This window comes from Camelina sativa, chromosome 13 (genome assembly GCF_030686135.1).
Source record: "Camelina sativa cultivar CO46 ecotype springtype chromosome 13, ASM3068613v1".
NCBI classification, from domain to species: Eukaryota; Viridiplantae; Streptophyta; class Magnoliopsida; order Brassicales; family Brassicaceae; genus Camelina; species Camelina sativa.
Window position 1 is genome coordinate 2,873,865 of NC_141892.1, and position 19,914 is coordinate 2,893,778.

At 35.7% G+C, this 19,914-nt stretch overlaps 7 protein-coding genes and 1 pseudogene across 9 annotated transcripts; 3 read left to right on the top strand and 5 right to left on the bottom strand.

The window, feature by feature from the left end:
• Positions 1 to 1,657: 1,657 nt before the first annotated feature.
• LOC104734768 (peptide methionine sulfoxide reductase A2-like) lies at positions 1,658 to 3,048 on the bottom strand. The gene is made up of 2 exons (XM_010454411.3): positions 2,468 to 3,048; positions 1,658 to 2,101 (listed from the first exon to the last, which is right to left on the bottom strand). The coding sequence occupies exons 1-2, from the start codon at positions 2,879 to 2,881 to the stop codon at positions 1,850 to 1,852; spliced, it is 666 nt and encodes a 221-aa protein (XP_010452713.1). The 5' UTR covers positions 2,882 to 3,048; the 3' UTR covers positions 1,658 to 1,849.
• A 1,044-nt stretch (positions 3,049 to 4,092) lies between these two features.
• Positions 4,093 to 5,421, bottom strand: LOC104734769 (peptide methionine sulfoxide reductase A2-like). The gene is made up of 2 exons (XM_010454412.3): positions 4,926 to 5,421; positions 4,093 to 4,593 (listed from the first exon to the last, which is right to left on the bottom strand). The coding sequence occupies exons 1-2, from the start codon at positions 5,307 to 5,309 to the stop codon at positions 4,342 to 4,344; spliced, it is 636 nt and encodes a 211-aa protein (XP_010452714.1). The 5' UTR covers positions 5,310 to 5,421; the 3' UTR covers positions 4,093 to 4,341.
• Positions 5,422 to 5,564: 143 nt separating this feature from the next.
• LOC104734770 (peptide methionine sulfoxide reductase A3) lies at positions 5,565 to 7,170 on the bottom strand. The gene is made up of 2 exons (XM_010454414.2): positions 6,654 to 7,170; positions 5,565 to 6,008 (listed from the first exon to the last, which is right to left on the bottom strand). The coding sequence occupies exons 1-2, from the start codon at positions 7,011 to 7,013 to the stop codon at positions 5,757 to 5,759; spliced, it is 612 nt and encodes a 203-aa protein (XP_010452716.1). The 5' UTR covers positions 7,014 to 7,170; the 3' UTR covers positions 5,565 to 5,756.
• A 42-nt stretch (positions 7,171 to 7,212) lies between these two features.
• Positions 7,213 to 8,041, bottom strand: LOC104734771 (mavicyanin-like). The gene is made up of 2 exons (XM_019234359.2): positions 7,797 to 8,041; positions 7,213 to 7,678 (listed from the first exon to the last, which is right to left on the bottom strand). Exons 1-2 carry the CDS (start codon positions 7,960 to 7,962, stop codon positions 7,278 to 7,280), a joined length of 567 nt encoding a protein of 188 aa, XP_019089904.1. The 5' UTR covers positions 7,963 to 8,041; the 3' UTR covers positions 7,213 to 7,277.
• A 1,839-nt stretch (positions 8,042 to 9,880) lies between these two features.
• LOC104737876 (flavanone 3-dioxygenase 3-like) lies at positions 9,881 to 13,134 on the top strand. Of its 2 annotated transcripts, XM_010458131.3 has the most exons (4): positions 9,881 to 10,181; positions 10,661 to 10,908; positions 12,167 to 12,482; positions 12,643 to 13,039. In XM_010458131.3, the coding sequence occupies exons 1-4, from the start codon at positions 9,951 to 9,953 to the stop codon at positions 12,916 to 12,918; spliced, it is 1,071 nt and encodes a 356-aa protein (XP_010456433.1). In that variant the 5' UTR covers positions 9,881 to 9,950; the 3' UTR covers positions 12,919 to 13,039. The 2 variants fall into 2 exon arrangements, with proteins under 2 accessions (XP_010456433.1, XP_087338940.1); XM_087482814.1 differs by lacking the exons at positions 9,881 to 10,181; positions 10,661 to 10,908 and adding an exon at positions 11,948 to 12,064 and having other exon boundaries at positions 12,643 to 13,134.
• Positions 13,135 to 13,420: 286 nt separating this feature from the next.
• LOC104734772 (uncharacterized) lies at positions 13,421 to 14,504 on the top strand. Its single transcript, XM_010454415.3, has 2 exons — positions 13,421 to 13,773; positions 14,133 to 14,504. The coding sequence occupies exons 1-2, from the start codon at positions 13,539 to 13,541 to the stop codon at positions 14,348 to 14,350; spliced, it is 453 nt and encodes a 150-aa protein (XP_010452717.1). The 5' UTR covers positions 13,421 to 13,538; the 3' UTR covers positions 14,351 to 14,504.
• Positions 14,505 to 15,528: 1,024 nt separating this feature from the next.
• On the top strand, positions 15,529 to 16,667 carry LOC104734773 (zinc finger CCCH domain-containing protein 54 pseudogene; annotated as a pseudogene). The gene has a single exon (XR_015577447.1). The product of XR_015577447.1 is annotated as a zinc finger CCCH domain-containing protein 54 pseudogene (transcript).
• Positions 16,668 to 17,294: 627 nt separating this feature from the next.
• Positions 17,295 to 18,474, bottom strand: LOC147929143 (oleosin-B6-like). Its single transcript, XM_087482667.1, has 2 exons — positions 18,099 to 18,474; positions 17,295 to 17,859 (listed from the first exon to the last, which is right to left on the bottom strand). Exons 1-2 carry the CDS (start codon positions 18,341 to 18,343, stop codon positions 17,580 to 17,582), a joined length of 525 nt encoding a protein of 174 aa, XP_087338793.1. The 5' UTR covers positions 18,344 to 18,474; the 3' UTR covers positions 17,295 to 17,579.
• Between the last annotated feature and the right edge of the window lie 1,440 nt (positions 18,475 to 19,914).

A 19,914-nucleotide genomic window follows, 5' to 3' on the forward strand; every position in this document is an offset into this window, starting at 1 on the left:
CATTGACGGCCAAAAATAAAAGAATTAGATGATTGGATTAGCCACAATGGCGGACCCAGTAAAGAAAAGGGTAGGTCACTTGACCTGGTTAAAATCTTCAAATATGGTTTTATGTATGAAAATTAGAGAAGTTCAACAGCAAAGTTGGTAATTCTCTAGCTGTTGACACCCCCAAAGTTAGGTTTGATTCCCTCATATTACACCATTATTGTTTTTTTTTTCTTTTCATTTTAACTTAAATACATATCATTTTTCTTATACATATGTAACTTTCTTTACAAAATCACAGCTTTTTTGTAATTTTTTTAATTATTTATAAAAATGATTATTTTTAGTGTTTATGATATATCAGTATAATATAAATTATAGGATATATTACTTTAAAAATATTCTTGACCTCCCTAATTTTTTTGTCTGGGTCCGCCGCTGATTAGCCAGTTGGTTATTTGGTAGTATCAGCATGTGCGAAGCAACATCTTTCATATATAACTGAATAGAGACTATAATATGAACCTCATTCTTAATCCACGTGTTTCATTTCGTTGACAATGACCCGCAGAAAACGCGGACTGAACTTTTTTAATGAAAATTTATAATAATTTATTTTATTAATATGTTATTTATAATGATTTATGATTAAAAATTTATTACTTATATGATAATTTTTATATTTTAAAAATGTTTATTGAAAACATGTCAATAAAACATTTGCATGTAATGAATAAAATTATTTAAACCTTTGTGAAATATTTGCTATAGTTGTGAAGTAAAAAAAAAGATATAACTAATATGTAAAAAAAAAAATATATCTAGCACAAACTAGTTTTGATTCTAAAAGATATTATTTTTACTTTTCTACAATTTATTTTATTTGATGTTTTCCATATTTTCGTTTTTTAATTAAAAATATTTATTTAATTAATTATTTAATTTTAATTAAATTTTTTTAATGGCAATTGAATGTAATTTTTTACATATTTTAAGGTTAGTTTTATATTTGTACTTCTAAATTAATGTAGTATGATTGGTTTGGTTCTGATGTATGATTATTTCGTTAATTTCCTTTTAAAAATAATTACTTTAATCTTCTGTGCAAGACCGAAACAGCCACATTTAACATCTAATTCAAATTATACGGCAGAGATATGTAGTATATAATTTAGTGTTTATGCTTATTTTATTGTTATGTCATTTTCCGATTTCAACTCCATTCGTAATTCATCATGTTACAAAATATTTACATCTTATTTTATTCAATAACGCGTACCGAAAAGTAAGTTGTGTGCTTGAACTAATAATACTAGGACGAAAAAATTGTTGCTGGCTGAGGCATGGTGAGAGAAGTTACGTCCCTCGATCTCACTCGCTCCGATTTCTCTGATTTCTCTATCAAAAAACTTTTTCTTTTGATCACAACCTTGTGCTCCCTCGGAAGGGTTTTCGTTGATTCTCGCTTGCTGCCTAGGCAGTAAGTTGTGTGGTGGTGTGCTTGACTATTACAATTGAATTTACATTATTAGTGGTTCGTGAGGCTAAAATATGGACTCATTACGGATTGTCCCGCATGAATCGGGTAACAGGTAAAGAAAATTTTATCTTAGAAACATTTCATATAAAACAATATTTGATGACTAAAATTGTATGCTAGAAGGAGGAGTTATTCAATAATAAATTTAATTGTTGATTTTGAGAAGCGAATACAAGTTTTACAGAGGTAAGATACATCTTTTATTATGAGCTGAGAATTACAAATTAAGACACACGTCACACACAAACAAACAGGTAAAGGTCTTTTGAGAATCCTCTGTTTTGGGAGAAGAGGAACAAAGGCTTTTTTTGGTTGGATTAATTAGCCGTAGCATCGGATAGGGTCCTTGCAGCTCTTTGCAGGGGATTGCGCGTTACCATGCATCCCACCTTTCGCGAGGTATTGCTGATGGTATTCTTCAGCCTTGTACAACTTCTTTGCTGGTAAGATCTCAGTCACAATCTTGTTCTCAAGTTTTGTCTGCTGTTTCTCTAGAGACTCGCGTGCTAGTTTCTCTTGCTCGGGTGTGTAGTAGTATATACCTGATCGGTATTGTGCTCCCACAAGTTCTCCCTGCAACCGGTTTTCAAAGATCGGTTAGGAATTGAACGTTATCAAGAAGAATGATGGCTACTATATGAAAGCTAAAACTGAAGATAACCACAATCAAATCGGAGTTTCAGGACAAGAACATGAACAAACTCTCTCTAAACATTACCATACATGTCTCTAAACTAAACCAATCCGAATTATGCAAATATTTGAAATGAAGATTCAACAAAAAAAGTCAACCAAAAGTTAACATTCTTGAAAGTTTCGATGAAACTATATATTACTGGAGAAGCCATTAAATCAATCAGAGCAAGAATCAAAAACATGAACATGACCAAAAAATTTGATTTAAATTCTAAAATCATTAAACCAGAAAAAAAAAGGTACCTGACGATTCAAGGTGGTTGGATCATGTCTAGACCAGAACAAATCAAGAAGCGTCTCATAAGTGCACTCCTTAGGATCATACTGAACCCTAACAACCTCTACATGGTTCGTGGTGTTCGTACATACAATCTCGTAAGAAGGATTTTCTGAGATCCCCTGAGTGTAACCAACCTCAGTCACGGTCACTCCATGGATCCTCTGTAAAGCAAGCTCAAATCCCCAGAAACAACCTGCGGCGAACTCAGCAAACTCGTTTCCCGGCGCCGGAACATCGTTGTCGGGCTCCTCAGCTATCGGAGAAGGAACAATCACAGGTGTCTCTGCTAAATGATGCTTCATATAAAATTCTTTGAGAGCAACTTCCTCAGGTGTATCAACAACTTGAGGCTCCTGAGCTTTTAGAGAAGAATCCATAGCTAACTCAGATGTGTTTTTTCCGGTGGTGAGTTTCTTTAATTGTTAAAAAGTGTATTGTTGTTTGATGATGAAGCCTCTTGACGATCGATTTATATAGAAATAAGCAAGTCATAGTCAGAGATTAACAGCTACGTCAACACTAAATAATATTTTTTAAAATTTAGTAGTGGTTTTGTTGACACACAAGCAAAATACATTGGAATGTAAAATTTAATAATTTGGTCAATTGTTAATATATCACGCGTCATTGTTTACTTGTACTTAAAAATGTCTATTAAACAAATAAATTCCAACAACCATGATTATAAATCTTTTTAGTTATGCATTGATCCAAACTTGGAAAACATGTTATTTTTGTCGCAACTTGGAAAATATGTTATTGTATAGCAAACTGTGATTTGTGGACCGTTGACATTGAGTTTTCGCCCGCTATTAGTAGTATTCCAGACCTTTCTTCTGTGTGTGTGTTTTTTTATTCATCTTTCTCTTTTCTTGTCGTATGTTATACATGGATGACTTAATTAGCATTATGCTAGTAATAGTAATACTATTATAGTATGAGGTTGGTGGGCACATTTGTTTTATGATAAACTAGAAAGACATTGGTAATGGACTAGCACTAAAATGAGAGAGGTGGCCCTGCTACACTTTTTTATTCGTCGGCTTCAATAACCATGTCGATGACTTTTTGGGAGAAATAATTGAGTTTACGAGATTAGATCTAAGGTCCTTAATTTAGGGATCACGATGATTGTGTGGTTTTATGTCCATTGAGTGTAACATCGGTATTACAACATTGCAAATGAAATTCCAAAGAAGTAGTTTCATTGCGTGTAATTAACTTCGTCGGTTTTATACAAGCTTTGCGCAAGTTCCTAAATGCTAATTCCTCTGTTTTGGGAGGGAAGCAGAGGAAAACAGCTTTTAGCCGTAACAGCGGATTGGGTGGTTTGAGCCTTTGGTAGTTGGAAAAGAAGCCTCATGCACAAAAGAGCATAAATAGGAGCTTTGCTCATCATAATAATACTGCTACACAAGGTTAAAACCATTGAACCTGTCTCTACGCTGAATTGACCCGCTTGCGCCGGATGAAAGACTAAAGTAAAGGCAATCAAGTTGTTTGTATATCACTTTGGATTAAATGTTTCCCGCCGGCTAAAGTATTTGGTTTCACTACTTTGTCTAGAACTCCAATGAGACAACTTGACTATAATAAGCTAGTGAATTGCCTTTAACAAAACAAGCAGTAATTTTCACATGAGTATCGTTCTCTGTCCATAGAGGTAAGACAATGCTAAGCCAGACTCCAACAAGAAAGATAGTGCTGATCATGAACAGGACAAGAAGAAACTTTTTGCAATCCATATCTACGACAAATGCTAATTAAAACAACTCCCAGGTAAAAAGATCCTCTGAGAATCCTCTGTTTTGGGAGCAGAGGAACAAAGACTTCATGATTAGCCGGAGCAGCGGATAGGGTCCATGCAGCTCTTCGCAGGGGATTGCGCGTTGCCACATCTCCCGCCTTTGACGAGGTACTGCTGATGGTATTCTTCAGCTTTGTAGAATTTCTTAGCCGGTAAGATCTCAGTCACAATCTTATCCTCCAGTTTAGTCTGCTGCTTCTCTAGAGACTCACGTGCTTGCTTCTCTTGCTCAGGTGTGTAGAAGTATATACCTGATCGGTATTGTGCTCCCAGAAGATTTCCCTGCAACATTCAAAACATCAGTGTCTATCAATCAGTAAAGAAATTGAAGAGTTGTCTAATATCACATTCACTATCAAAGATAAAATTGAGGACAAAAAACACAAATTCTATTTAAGCATTACCATAAATATACATGTTCTCCACACCAACCAAAAAAATCAAGAATGACAAATGAAAGATCCATAATTAAGTAATTTGACAAGAGAGAGCTGAACAACTTAAAGACATGCAATTTTTGACTGGAGAAGCCATTGAATCATGGAGAGCAAGTATATAAGAATTTGACCATAAATTTCACATAGTTAGATACAAAAACCAAGCAAAATCGATACCTGACGATTCAAGGTGGTGGGATCATGCCTAGACCAGAACAAATCAAGAAGCGTCTCATAAGTGCATTCCTTGGGATCATACTGAACTCTAACAACCTCTGCATGGTTCGTGGTGTTCGTACAGACATCCTTGTAAGAAGGGTTGTGTGAGATCCCCTGAGTGTAACCGACCTCAGTCACGTTCACGCCAGGGATACTCTGGAAAGCAAGCTCAACTCCCCAGAAACAACCTGCGGCAAACTCAGCAAACTCGTTTCCGGGAGCCGGAACATCGTTGTCGGGCTCCTCAGCTATCGGAGAAGAAAAAATTGCAGGTTCATCAACTAACTGAGGCTCCTGAGGTTTGAGAGGAGCAACTTCATTGTTGCTCAGAGAAGAATCCATTTTAGTTCGTGTTGTGAGCTTGTAACTGTTAATGTGGCCTTATAGGGATACTCAGCTGGAGATTCTATGTGCATGAAGTATGCAACTAGATTGGTGGACACGTTTTGTTCATGCACTAAAAAAGGAATGGCTCTCTTGCAATCTCTTTTAATCTTTTTATGCGTTGGCTTCATTTGCCATATGCGTTGGCTTCATTTGCCATATGCGTTGGCTTCATTTGCATGTGGATGGATTTTGGAAAAAAAAAAGATTAGATAATTATAATGAGTTTTTGATTATATAATCTTTTTATGTTTGATTTATGTTCAGTTCATAGAGTGTAATATCATTATTATTGTAACATTGGAAATAAAATTCCAAAAGTAGTAGTTACATAAATCTTGACACACAACGGTCCCTAAATGCTAAATCCTCTGTTTTGGGAGCGAAGCAGAGGGAAACACTTTTTTACCCGTAGCAGCGGATTGGGTCGTTGCAGCCTTTGGCAGAAGATTGCCCGAGGCCGAAGCGGCCACCTTTTGACAGGTACTGCTGTTGTTGATCTTCAGCTCTGTAGAATTTCTTAGCTGGTAAGATCTCAGTCATGATCTTCCTCTCCATTTGTTGCTGGTGACGTTCCAGTGACTCGCGGGCTAGTTTCTCCTGCTCAGGAGTGTAGAAGTATATCCCAGATCTGTAAAGGGTTCCCACGTCATTTCCCTGATCACAGTAAAGTAAGACATTGTAAGTATCCATGGTATTGTAGAAGTAGCCTACCTAATAATCAGAGTGCTTAAACGAGAAAAAACATAAATCTCAGGAGATAAAATAGTCAGAAGACTGGTTCAGTATATACATGCCAATGAAAGTCAAATAAGATGCAAATGTAGCAGTAATTAGCAAATGAGTATCGTTCTCTGTCCACAGAGGCAAGACAAATGGTAAGTCAAACTCACATTGAACAAGAATGCTAAAGCTGATCATAAACAGGACTAGAAAAAAAAACATCTTAGAAATCCACATCTCCACCTCAGTGAAAAGTGGGGCAACAGAGCTACAACAGAAGCTCGATTAAGTTACCTACTTAAGCCTCATAATTCAACAAAACAAAAAGAACAAGAAAAAAAAAAGAAAACAAACTTCAATATCATATATTTCTTCATAATCTATTAGGATGGACCAAAGTTGCAAAATTGAAAGTTTTTTCAGAGCTTAGACTGGTGATGAAACCTGAAAGCCATCAGATTTGGGGAAAAAACTAATCAAGAAACCCCTAAAGCACATACAACAACTTCTCTATAATCCTAAAGACGAAACCTTTGTCAATCCCCAAGCTTAAAATTTTTAAATTTGGTAACACCGTACCTGACGATTCAAAGTGGTGGGATCATGCCTAGACCAGAACAAATCAAGCAGAGACTCATAGCTGCAATCATTAGGATCATACTGAACCCTAACAACCTCGGAATGTCTCGTGGTTCCTTTACAAACATCTTCGTATGAAGGATTGTGTATGATCCCTTGTGTATATCCAACCTCAGTCTGAGTCACCCCTGGAACTCTCTGAAACGCCAGCTCGACACCCCAGAAACATCCAGCCCCGAATTGGGCAAACTTATTCCCCGGTGACGGAGCGTCATCGTCGTTCCCCTGAGCTATCGGAGAAGGATCCATATTGCTTTGCCCACTTGATCCCAAACCCAGCCTGTTGAGTATATTGTTCATTGAGAGAATTTTCTTAAGACAGAGATGAAGACACGGGACGGGGGGCTTATGGAGAGAGAGAGAGAGAGAGAGAGAGAGAGAGAGATGCAGCGTTTGCGTTTTCAGTTGCGTTCACGATAAGAAACGGCAAACTCGAATAACCGAATTCAATCAAACCGAACCAGAAATTACGGTTTTAATTTGACTCTTAAACCAAATATTTATAAACCGAACCGTATATTCGCACTCGTACGCATTTATAAATTATGGGAAAGTATTTATTAGTCACAAATAAGTCCATATGAATGGAAAAGCTAAAACCATCAAATATACAAAAATTCCCATACTACCGCTCGAACCACTGCCGTTAAAACGGGGAGCCGAGCTAGCGACTCCAGTCGCAAGGTTATTTTTCTTAGAAGAAGGTTGAAGGATCCCTGCAGCGGAGGCTTGGGGAGATCCAACGGGGGCTTGAGATGGACCATTGCCTTCGACGTTGACTCGTAACCTCATACCAGCGAAGCAATGGAGCCTATTACCGCATACAAAGAACCGGTCTCCCGGTTGGGAAAGTGAAACGGTCGTGTTCCCGTTTGTGAACGCACGGATCGCGTCTCTTGAGTTGCAATTTTGGTAGTTGTTTTTATCCACTTCATATACACTGTGCGTCGATGAATATTGGAACACTTGCAAAAAACATTATACGCATAATCATAATTAGAAAATATTAAAAAAGTTTAATGAGGGATGTCTAGCGATTTTTAGAACAAGGATGTTAATTGAACTGTGTATATGATAGATCACCAGGAGAGAATCGCTTGCCTGAAGTCCAAGACTCAAGATCGGAGCTTATGTCCCAGCCGGAACTGTCTCCCACAAAGTATGTCGTTGCGTTGCATCTTCTTATTACTACGATCCCAAATATGATGCAAAAATTTATAAGAAATAGCATCGTCGGTGACTTCTCCATAGTGCAAGCTGTAAAAAAATGGCGTTTAAATATCTTGTATTGCTATCGTTTTCTATATGCATATATGTGATATTGTAATTGTAAATATATATGTGTATATATAGAGCATAGGTTAAGGTTGCTCATTGGTGGATAACCTAACTTCACAACCACCACAACATATATGATCTGCTTTGTTCCCTGGCCTTTAATTTGTTTGTGTTTTTTTTCTTAACAATTTTTTCGTGTTTCACAATTCATAAGATTCCTGTGCTGTTAGGAATAGTCTTCAGCCCTCAAAATTTTTAGATCTTCATAAAGACATTGAAGAAGTATTGGGAAGATTGTAGCGACCTGCAAATAATGCATGTATGATGTATCTATATATATGATCTAGCTACTGGTTTGGTACTTTGATCTGAAGATAAAAAGAAGTTTTTCCATGGTTTGAGATTTAAATCTCAGCACATTCAAAATGTTGTTTTGTTAATAGACAAACAAAACCCAACATACTACTTCCTTTGTTTCTAAAAAACCAACACAAATTAATTAAAATTAAGTTATAAATAAATTCAAATAACTTCAATTAATACTTCTTGGAGTTTACAAATTGGTAAACATTAATTAATTAAAGAATGTATAGAATTTACAGGATGAGGCTACTATGTGTAACTATTACTTTATTCATGTCTATTAATTAGTTATTATGTACTTTTCGTTTTCCAAATATACTCGCATAGGCTTGGAATTGGCATTGAGGGAGTTGAACCATATATAACTTCTCGACTAATCCTGAGGGTTTCTCTTTACCAAACCTACCTAAAATGCTTCCAGAGAATTTCCCTTGTAACTCTTTTTCTATTTGTTGGCACATGCATAATATAAAAATTTTAAATATTACTATTGGGTGATAAAAAAAAAATTACTATTGGGTTTTTGTCTTTTGGGATACAAAGTTAAAAATACAGTCTATTTCTTAAAACACATACAAGAAAACAAAGTTGTTTTGTCTTAAAATATAACCAATTTTTTTTTTTTTTTTGCAAGTTTTATTCACCTTTTATGTATTTATAGAAATGAACTATTTTACCAACTACTATAAGGACTTATATATCACTATAAGCACTTTTAAGTAGTACTTACTTTGATAACCAGCTAGCTAGATGTATTTCTATGAAAAAACAATGTAATAATATCTAACAAGTGATAGTTATGTTACTAATGTTTTAAAAAAAAAAATTATACACTTTTCATGAGCCATGAAACTTTTTTTTTTGTTAAATATGATTCATGGAACTCCAATAAAGTACCATGGTCCTTTGAATGTCGTCAGTGACATCAGACGGTTTTCATTGACTCATTGTCTCAAAACTTTGTACTTTCATAAACTAAATTATAAAAAGGAAAATAAATGTCCGTTGCATGAAGGAACCGGCGCAATACATTTTACCTAGACCTCACGCAAGACCATATAACTATTCCATTTTTACATAATTTATACAATTCATACGACATATGTATCCAATTTATCTATATATCCACATGTGTGTCCAACATATTTATGAAGGCTTGAAATCCGGACAAGAGGATGCTTTTTTGCGGAAAGTTTTCCTTTGTCTTTTTCTGGATGGTGCAATGAATGCGATCGAAGTCTCTACTAAAATATTAATAAATCCATGTTAGTGTTTATACTAAATATCCCAACATCAAATTAATGGCCCGCGTCATATATGAATTTAGTCACTCTTATATATTTTGTACAACATATGAATGTTCATTATGACTCGTCATTGGTATACATATACATTTTGACAGTTACACATGCTCTAGAGCTTCTAAAAGAAGAAGAAGAATAATAAATTAGTATTCGACCGTCATGTATTTATTACAACTCCGAATTGTCAATAGACGGCTACAAAACCTTACTTATAGAGGAACCACTCGCACTTTCCCATTTAGTTCTCCCTCATTCTTAACCGATTTCTCAACACTAAGTTAAAATCTCAACAATGGAGAAAGGTGAGGATTCAAGTACATTCGAAATGGGGAATTCTGCACAAGAGAGGAGCTTACCGTATGTACCCGATTGTTATGTCGTCCCGCCTTCTTGCCAACCATGCGATTCAGATTCCGAAATCGTACCCACGATTGATGTTTCTCGGCTGAAAGGTGCCGATGATGAACGTCGAGAGGTTATTCGAGAGCTAAGTTTGGCATGTCAGCATCTTGGTTTTTTCCTAGTAAGTTAGTTCACATAATATATTTAAAAATTCTAAGAATTTGAATCATTTTTTTCATTGTCTTCTATATTTTCGAATTTTCTCTTTCTTTTTCAATGAATATGTGGGATTGAATCTGGAATATTACACAGTAACAGTACAATTGTAAACTATTTTACTACATATGTTATATGCTCCACTAGATAACTCATAACTGTTATCTGCTTACATTGTGTCATTATTTAATTTGTATCCTATAAGTATTCACGTTAGAAGAGTGTGTCATCATTTATTTCACGAATTCACGTTATAACTTTCTTAGTCGTTGAAATCAAAATATCTGCTCTGTTACGCGCTTGACACACGCACGTGACGTGGCTGTCACATACCGGGTCAAAACCGGTTTAAATGAAATTTCTGGTTAATTTAATTTGTTTCGCTTTTTTTTCCAACATTTTCTGGTTAACTTATTTCTTCTATTGGTCCGGTTTGTGTATCAGATAGTGAACCACGGAATAAACCAGGACATACTAGATGACGCCTTGGAGGTTGCAAAGGGCTTCTTCGAGCTACCAGCGAAGGAGAAAAAGAAGTTTATGTCAAACGATGTGTACGCACCGGTTCGGTACAGTACAAGTCTTAAGGACGGTTTGGACAAGATCCAGTTCTGGAGGATTTTTCTAAAGCACTATGCACATCCTCTTCATCGTTGGATTCATCTTTGGCCTGAGAATCCACCCGGATACAGGTATTAGATGTCACTGATTAGGTCATACATAACATATACATTGCATATACAAAATAAGCATAAAAGGGTTTCTTATACCGGCGCATTTTGTCCTTTTTCTTGTGCACCTAAAGGCATGATTACATGTAGTTTCTCAAGTACTCTTAATTAAAAATTAAAAAGTAATAATAAAGTAATAGTAAAAGAAGGTAAAGTGTGAGCAACCATAACATGTGGCAGTTTTTAATAGGTCAATATTATTTTTTTCAGATTTATTATTTAAATTAATAATAATAATAAAAAATAATTAAAATATATTATTTTGAGAAATGAGAAGGGTTGCTGGGATAATGATAGGTCTAATGGACTCTATCACCTGGACCGTCCTAACTTAGGTAAGGTTTCAGAAACATTCCTCCGTTTTTCTTTTGACAAACAAAAAAATATATAATAAAAAAGAATCCTCTGTTTAATTACTTGGACAACCCTTCGCTTATTTTTCTTTTCTTTATGTTTAAAACAATGTTTTTTTTTTTGTTAAAACAATGTTTCTTTTCTTTATGTTTAAAACAATGTTGATATATAATATCTGAACTTTTTTCAAAAAGATATATAGATATATATTATCTGAACTTGAAAATACTGAAGATGCTTCATGCAGTAGACATTGTGTGATTGAAAATCTCAGTATCAAATATGATCATCTCAATTTATATAGCTAATTTTTGTTGAAGCTAACGTGCTAATTTAGCCTTCCTTATCTCTTTTTTCTTCTATTAGTTTTTCGACATTTCCTTAATCAGTTGTTGGTGCGTTTCTCTTACCGTTCTTTGTCTACATCCTTAATAATTATAAAAATATACAGTTTTGTTTTTATTTGTACGTAACACATATTTTTTAATTTGTTCTCTAATATACCGCACACGGTTTTGTTTTTCTTTCTTAGCATGGGTTTTATTATGATTCCGTTTTGTTGCCTCTATATTATTTTAAAAACAAAAATAGAACTGATTTTAAAATATACTAATATATCAAAATAGTAATTAACTCCATAACATGCAGCTTTATTTTACTCTTGTAAGCTCCAAATAATATCGTTGTAAAAGAGTCTATGAACAAGAGATATGTTAAGGGTTAAAAGAAAAGAAATTAGCTTTTATGTTTTTTTTCTTTCTAGGTAGTGGAAATTGTGGAATGATAGATCAACATCTTTTATATTTATATTGTACGTATTTAACTAGACACTCTCATATATGTGCGTTTTATGTAAATATCTCAGGGAAAAAATGGGAAAATTCTGCGAGGAAGTGAAGAAGCTATCGATAGAGATAATGGGAGCAATAACGGAGAGCCTAGGGTTAGGGAGAGACTACCTGTCGTCTCGGATGGACGAAAACGGCACGCAAGTCATGGCCGTTAACTGCTATCCACCGTGTCCGAGTCCTGAGAAGGCGCTAGGCCTGCCGCCGCATTCAGACTATAGCTGCATCACCATCCTTCTACAGAACTTGGCCGGTCTTAAGATCTTCGACCCAATGGCTCATGGTGGATCTGGCCGCTGGGTTGTTGTCCCACAAGTCACAGGTGTACTTAAGGTATGTTCCAACTGTTCCGGTTTAGACCTTAACCAAAATATACAATTTGGTTTCTTCCGGTTAAAATATTTCAATTAAATTAATAATGTCACTATCAATTTCGTAAATTCCATTAATTTTTTTCATCACTGAACGCAAATGCTATTTTTTTTTTAATTAGGTCCATATTGGTGATCATGTGGAAGTGCTAAGCAATGGATTATACAAGAGCGTCGTTCATAAAGTCACTTTAAATGAAGAGAAGACGAGAATCTCCCTCGCGAGCTTGCATAGCTTGGATATGGACGATAAGATGAGAGTACCGTGCGAATTGGTTAACGATGAAAATCCGGTACGGTACAAAGAGAGCAGCTTTAAAGATTTTCTTGATTTTCTAGTCAAGAATGACATTTCTCAAGGGGATAGGTTCATTGACACTCTCAGAATCAAGGACTGAGTCGAACACGTTGTGGTTCAAGGTGTGTACGAGTAAGATATCCCGGTTTGGTTTGGTACACGGTATGACTTAGTCCATGTCCTTTTACCTTTAAGTTGTGTGTTCAAATGGACATGTACAGATATCAGATACACTTATATACGTGTTACATTGTAATGTGAGATATATATATATATATCATCATCCCTATTTCCGAAAATTCAGTGCAATTGAAAACCACCTGAATTATAATTAAAAAAAATTATAATTATTTGTAAACGCATGGAATAGAAGAAAGGTTTGTGTATATGGCTACTTTTCATAAACATAAATATATGTCTAAATACTTCAAACAAAATTACGTAAGTAATAATGCTTTCCAAATAAACAAATGAAGTGAATTTCATTAAAGGATTTGACAGAGTCCTAACCTCGATCCGAATTTACCAAAGGCATAGGCCCTAAATTCGCCAACAGATATTAATAAATTTTAAGGGACTTTTACCAACGAATTACGGATTTTTTTTTCTCATTTGACACAAACGTATTATCTTTTAGCCTTAACTCGTTAACTAGTTACATTGTAAAGAAACTGATTCGATCTCTTCTAACAAAACACGATCATAATATATAGAGGCAATATGTACAGATCCGCGAGCTGGAACCGTGTGACCGAGGATTACTCTGTGCCTTGGTCCGCACCAAAGGGATTATGGAAGGGCCTAGACGAAGACGACTCGGCTCCATCCAATCCCATCGGGCAAGAGGTGACCAAGAAAGAGAAGTCACGTACCAAGTTTGCTGAAAACGCTGTTCACATAATCCCTTTTGTCCTTCTTGCTTGTGCTCTCGTCCTTTGGTTCTTCTCTAATACAGGTTTGTGTCTATATTCATGATTTTAGGCTCTATTATTACCTATTTGTACGATTCTATATGCATGCAAACAAACCTTCTATTTTAGAATGTTGCTTTTTCTAGTCGTTGATCCAGTAATTTACTTGTGTACCGGTGTATGACGAATCAAGTATCTAGTATTGTTAAACACACGATCTTTTCTATCACTACGGAACGTACATGACAGAAATGTGTGATTACTATGGATTTTATCAGTATGGCATGTTTTGGTTAAAAAAAAGGAAAAAAAGAGATAGATTACAAAAACTTAAAAAGATACGTATTTTGATAGTCTTCAATAGATTTGTAGCTTTGAATGATAGTACCTTTTTTACGTATAGATGTGGATGTTGGGATGAAAGGAGAATCGATTGCGGCTAAGATCGAAGGGTTAACGATCGAAGGAGACATTGATAATGACAGCGACGGAAATCAGACCGGGTTCTTAGGCGGCGCCACAGAGGTTGGTGGTTCTTACAAAACTAGACTAAAACGCGACGTCGATAAGCGTCATCAAAGGATACAAGCTTCAAGGAAAGTGGTGAAAGATTTTTATTAGCTTTTTTTTTTTGATAAAGAAACTATTAGTAATTAACGTTTAAAATGATTTCATATTATTTATATCTATTTTAATTATGCATTTTATGCTCGAAACATAATTGCATATAAAAAAAAAATTGACGTCTATAGTTTTCACGAATTAGAAAATAAAATTATAGAATAATTTGCTGCTACTTGAAGTAAAGCTGTTTAATGTAATTGATTTCTTTTATTTGAAAAAAAAAACGCCTGCATCTGATTCCTTTCAAACAAGACATGTTAGCTGACATAATTTTGAACAAAAAACCGTCAGTTTACGGACCGACTTGCCATAAATTAAACGCTACTTTAGTGTCTAGAGATTCTAGATACAATAAACCAACCAATATAGTTCGAGTCTTCAATACCACTATACACATCTAAATGGAAGATTCGATGATTAGTCTAAAATTTTGAATCGATCCACCCATTATTAAAGATTTAAGAAATTACTCCAATTTTAAAAACTCAGCTACTTTTTTGGTGTATTCGCTGCTTCACTGCCACTGGTATCGTTTCCTGCTTGAAACAAACTTTTAGAAACGACAAAAAAAAAATATAAATATAATTTTGCAAAAATATTTTTCCATCAAATGGTTCTGAGAGTTTTGTGCGTTTGCGGGGGCTCACCAAACCTACCAAGTTTTGCGAAAGAGAAACGACTGTCGAGGTCCTCGAGGATATAAAGGATACGTCTCGACACGTGTGCCAGATGGTGCTCGTCTCCGCTTTATTATTTATAAGTTCCTCTGATTTTTACACCTGTGCCTTCTCATGCAATTTTTACCACTCATGTGTTTCCAAATGTTTTTCACCTCTTCACCTTAAAACGCTTTTTACGTAACGTCTTTTAATTTATCGCTCACGAATCAATACCATTTTTACGACATAATCTAATATTTTACTAATCTATTGTTCGTAAATTAGGGTAGTAGACTCTATCTATCGTCCGTGACACTGATGAATGCTGAATTTAAAAAAAAAAAAAAAGAACTTGAAATCGTATTAATTTATCTTTCACCATCTTCTGTCTCCGTTAAGATATTTCTTTATCTAAACCGTATAAATCTTCATGCAAAAAAAAAAATAATAATAATAAATAACTGTAACGTTTAAAAAATAAAGTTTTGGCATTATTCATTTTAAAAGTTTGTAAAGGGTAAAACTATATAGAATATTCGACTTTTCATTTCGTTTTTTCTCCTATAAATTCCTCTTTCGGTTTCCTCGATTTTTTACGATGAACTATCATTTTTTTTTTCCTTTTCTAAATTTGGAAAAAAAAATGTATCAACCAAAATAAATCTTTGATCATTCATTGCATGAAAAAAATGTTGAAAAGTGTAAGTCCAATGGCATTCTACGATATAGGTGACCAGCAATACTCTGCTTTAGGGTACATCTTAAGCAAGCCTGGGAATGTAGGAGCGTACGACATAGACCCTCCGATGCCAACCATCGACGATGCGATCTACGGCTCAGATGAGTTTCGCATGTACGCGTACAAGATCAAACGGTGTCCTCGTACCCGCAGCCACGACTGGACTGAGTGTCCCTACGCTCACCGCGGCGAGAAAGCCACACGCCGTGATCCTCGGCGTCACACTTACTGCGCAGTCGCATGCCCGGCTTTCAGAAACGGAGCATGCCACCGTGGGGACTCATGCGAATTCGCACACGGTGTATTCGAGTACTGGCTCCACCCGGCGCGTTACAGAACACGCGCTTGCAACGCCGGGAACTTGTGTCAGAGGAAAGTGTGTTTCTTCGCACACGCGCCGGAGCAGCTTCGGCAGTCTGAGGGAAAGCATAGGTGCAGGTATGCTTACAGGCCAGTGAGGGCTAGAGGCGGAAACAGTAATGGGGTGGCGATGAGATTGGACGGCGAGGATTACGACACGTCACGATCTCCGGAGAAAAGCGGGAAAAGTGGTTTAGATGGTAACGAGGAGAAAGTGTTGTTGAAGTGTTGGAGTCGGATGAGCATTGTGGATGATCATTATGAGCTGTCTGATTTGGATTTCGATTTGAATTTCGGTTTGGATTGGATCTCAGAGCTGGTGGATTAGATTGTGAAATTAAAGGGGAGGGAGAGAAGAAGAAACCAATAAATAAAAGTGGATTTTAACAAAATCCACAAGATCAAGATTCAAGATGAGAGATCTTGTCATGTATATGGTAAATTGAATTGTAATGATTTCTTGCAATGTCGTAAAAAGAGTTATTTCACTGATCATGTAATTGTAAGCTGACTTGATCTTATTTGAAGTCTATCACTCTTATCAGTTTCGAGATAATTACAATGTTTTTTTTTTAAATTAAACCGAAGTTTGAGAATAAAACAGAGTTTATGAGCTAAGTTTGTATCAGTCATGCAACCGTTACACAAATATAATAGTTGTCAGTTAGTATATCATAAAAAGTTTGGGGTTGTCAATCGTTGACCCGGAAAAAAAAGCAATTTAGTTGACAACATATACGATTCTTTCTTTAAATGTAGCTGAAAGAGAAGAAAATATGTATTTAGAGTTGTAATGTAATCTATATATAGGAGCAAAACCATGTTTTATGGTCTATTGACGTTACTAATATATAAAGAAATTCAACGGTTCAAGCGAAGAATCTTGGTTATGAATCTATGATACATCTTACTAAATTATCTTCGTTTTTATTACGAATTCAATAATCAATTTTCTTGGGTAGAAATATAAACTTAAATTTATCGGGCCTGAATTGTTTTGGGTGAAGGGCGGTCTGATATGTTAGTCCAAAATTATCACTCGCAACACACTTGTACATATACACACATTATTTAGTTTTGTAGCCAAGCTGCTTCGTTAAACCCAAAAGAAATAAAGAATTACAACCTACATATAGAACGTCAATACAAGCCTCATTTCTTTTGTGTGTCAATAACGTGTTCATGATTTCTTCCAAAGAAGTTTATGTTCTTTGTTCATTACCTGCTGTACTACCAGCGTCCGTATAATTAAATAGCAAAAGCAAAATCTACTACAAATCGTTGAATCCTTTCAGGACAGATGCAATTAAGCGTTACCGCATTATACCCTAAAAATAAACATTACATAATATAAAACGTTTTAGAAAGCATTTGTTTCCTTTTAAGTTTCGAGTCATAAAATGAACTAGTGAACAGTAATGCACAGTATATATCATGCTACATGTTGTAACAACTTAACCAATTTCTATTACCATGTAGGTGGTGTACTTCCAGCCGCAGGTGCAGCAGCTCCGGCCGCAGGTGCCGCTGCTCCAGCCGCAGATGCAGCAGCTCCACTTGCGGCGGCAGGTATACCTCCAAAAGGTATACCTTTTAACCATGCTGGGATGTTTCCAGAGAATGGTTTTCCGAATGTTCCAGAAAATGTTTTTCCTCCCCAAGATCCTCCATATCCACCATAAATTGGCAATTTGAGTTGGACTGAAGGAGTTGAAGAAGTTCCTTCTGCACTCAGCTTTACTCCCATCCTACGCTTACATATATACTCGCAAGTGCGTAAATATGTTAAAGATTGATTATTATTAAAAAAATATATACCACTAACATACGACCATCGTTTAGTGTGGATTTGAAATATTTATATCTAATATTGACATCCATAGCCTTGGCAAGAGGTTGATGATACATGTATATGAAGAATTAGTATTCATAAATCTCTGGATGACTCCTAGGTTATTTTTAAAATTTTTTTTACTTAATAAGCCACCTGATAAGAGCAACAGCCATAGCTCCTAGGGTACCACCGGCTGTGAACCCCGAAGTTAAGACAGCAGTGGCTATCGTGGCTGATACTAGAATCGGACTGAATATGATGAAAAGCGGTGCGGTTACGGTTAATGTCGCGGCTGAACTAGCGAGTGTTAGACCTGCTAAACCCAAGAAGACTATAGATGCCACAACAGCGATAACCACCTGACAAACCTCCAACAATGGGATGAGAAAAGAAAACATTATTGTGATAAATCTTAAATTTGGATGACTGAGATTTGTTTTGGTGGAGTCCTTCTCCTTTGGCTCATACTTTATTATCGGATGGTTGTTAGGGATCTTAGAGCTTCTCCATCGATGGATTGATAGCAAGGTTCTTAGTGTATTTGGGCAAAAAAATAAATCACAAGAAAAGAAAAAGCTAAGATCTCCTCTAATATAGTATACCCGGATGTGGGTTAAGAGGTGCTACGTGTAAGCTGGCTGTTGGGTTAAGAGAAAAAAGAAAATGAAAAAAACAAAAAATTGGGAGTGATTGATTTTATTTTTTTCGTCTCTCTCTCTTTCTCTCGCGACTGTATCTCCGAAACGAGAGAAAACAAATTGGAATAAGAAGATTGAAGCATTGGAATTGAAGCACCAATTGCTTTAGAGGAAGGGTTTGGATTCGATTGGAATGGAGAGAAGGCTATTAGTGGCGAAGGCGATTTGGTTCTGCAATCGCGAAAGAAAGAAATCGAGATTCAGTTGGAGATCTTAGCGGTTCGTATTGTGTAGTCGAATAAATTGGATGAGATTGAAGCAATTGGAATAACATGGTACGTTTCTTAGATTTAGTACAATTGTTTTATGATTTGGGTTCTTAGATTTTGGATCTCAAATTAGGGTTATGTGATGGGTGTTGGAAAATTAGGGATTTGGGTGTCAATGTTATCCAGTATGATTCATTTTTTTTATATTGGTATTGATGAATCCTTAATCTCAGTATATGTTTGGTTAGCAGTGTAAGAGCAAGATTATTGGTAGGTTGAGGCTTTACAAAACAAGTGTTAAGACTTGAGACTATACCAAACAAGTGTTACTTTGTTGTCTTGGTTTTGTATAAAGAGATATTGAGCTCCTGGGGATTGGTTTTGCTAATGGTGATTGTTTGTTTCTTGCAGATAAGGATCAGAACAATTTGGAGAAGAAGGTGGTTACTCTTATAGTCCAAGCCGCTGTGAAAGAGAGGACGCAGTCTCTTCACAGATTTACTTGACATTTCCAGCTGAAAGCTCCTTCACTCGTGAAGACGTCTCAGCTTATATTCAGGTAAATCATAACTATATGTGTGTTGTGATGAAATCGGGTTATGGACGTGAGGAAGGCTCTACATGTTTAATGTACAGTTGGATTTGGGGGTCATGGTTCTTGTTTGTTTTGATAGTCATGGTTCTTGTTTGTTTAGTTTAGCATGTGATGTTTGTTTTCCAATCTAACTCTTTTTTTTTTTTTTATTCATTCTTTAACAGCAAAAAGAATGCTAGATCATGTGTATAGAGTCTTTGTGTCTGTTCGGCCATCAATGAAGGTAATTTATTATACTTCTCTTTCTTAATTTACTTGATGTTAGTTTAGGTATGAGTCGAGTGAGTGATTGATGTCATTGCTTTTGGATGGTAGTTGTGGTTGTGATTAATACGCTTTTGTCATTGATGTCATTGCTTTATTACTTGCTGCTTTGTGTTAGGTAAACACTTAATTTGAAAATTTAAACCATTTACCAACATCTTTAACACACAATTTCTTTCTTATAAACCATTTACCAATCTCTT

Bases quoted from the DNA above. Each gene is read 5' to 3' on its own strand.
- LOC104734768 (XM_010454411.3), bottom strand. From the start codon at position 2,881: ATGGATTCTTCTCTAAAAGCTCAGGAGCCTCAAGTTGTTGATACACCT. The intron at 2,102-2,467 runs GTACCTTTTTTT...AACCGGTTGCAG, and splicing joins CAACCACCTTGAATCGTCAG to GGAGAACTTGTGGGAGCACA.
- LOC104734769 (XM_010454412.3), bottom strand. From the start codon at position 5,309: ATGGATTCTTCTCTGAGCAACAATGAAGTTGCTCCTCTCAAACCTCAG. The intron at 4,594-4,925 runs GTATCGATTTTG...TGAATGTTGCAG, and splicing joins CCACCACCTTGAATCGTCAG to GGAAATCTTCTGGGAGCACA.
- LOC104734770 (XM_010454414.2), bottom strand. From the start codon at position 7,013: ATGAACAATATACTCAACAGGCTGGGTTTGGGATCAAGTGGGCAAAGC. The intron at 6,009-6,653 runs GTACGGTGTTAC...TACTGTGATCAG, and splicing joins CCACCACTTTGAATCGTCAG to GGAAATGACGTGGGAACCCT.
- LOC104734771 (XM_019234359.2), bottom strand. From the start codon at position 7,962: ATGGAGAAGTCACCGACGATGCTATTTCTTATAAATTTTTGCATCATA. The intron at 7,679-7,796 runs GTGATCTATCAT...GTTTTTTGCAAG, and splicing joins AGGCAAGCGATTCTCTCCTG to TGTTCCAATATTCATCGACG.
- LOC104737876 (XM_010458131.3), top strand. From the start codon at position 9,951: ATGGAGAAAGGTGAGGATTCAAGTACATTCGAAATGGGGAATTCTGCA. The intron at 10,182-10,660 runs GTAAGTTAGTTC...TTTGTGTATCAG, and splicing joins AGCATCTTGGTTTTTTCCTA to ATAGTGAACCACGGAATAAA. The intron at 10,909-12,166 runs GTATTAGATGTC...TAAATATCTCAG, and splicing joins GAGAATCCACCCGGATACAG to GGAAAAAATGGGAAAATTCT.
- LOC104734772 (XM_010454415.3), top strand. From the start codon at position 13,539: ATGTACAGATCCGCGAGCTGGAACCGTGTGACCGAGGATTACTCTGTG. The intron at 13,774-14,132 runs GTTTGTGTCTAT...TTTTACGTATAG, and splicing joins TTGGTTCTTCTCTAATACAG to ATGTGGATGTTGGGATGAAA.
- LOC147929143 (XM_087482667.1), bottom strand. From the start codon at position 18,343: ATGTTTTCTTTTCTCATCCCATTGTTGGAGGTTTGTCAGGTGGTTATC. The intron at 17,860-18,098 runs GTGGCTTATTAA...ATGTAAGCGTAG, and splicing joins ATGGCTGTTGCTCTTATCAG to GATGGGAGTAAAGCTGAGTG.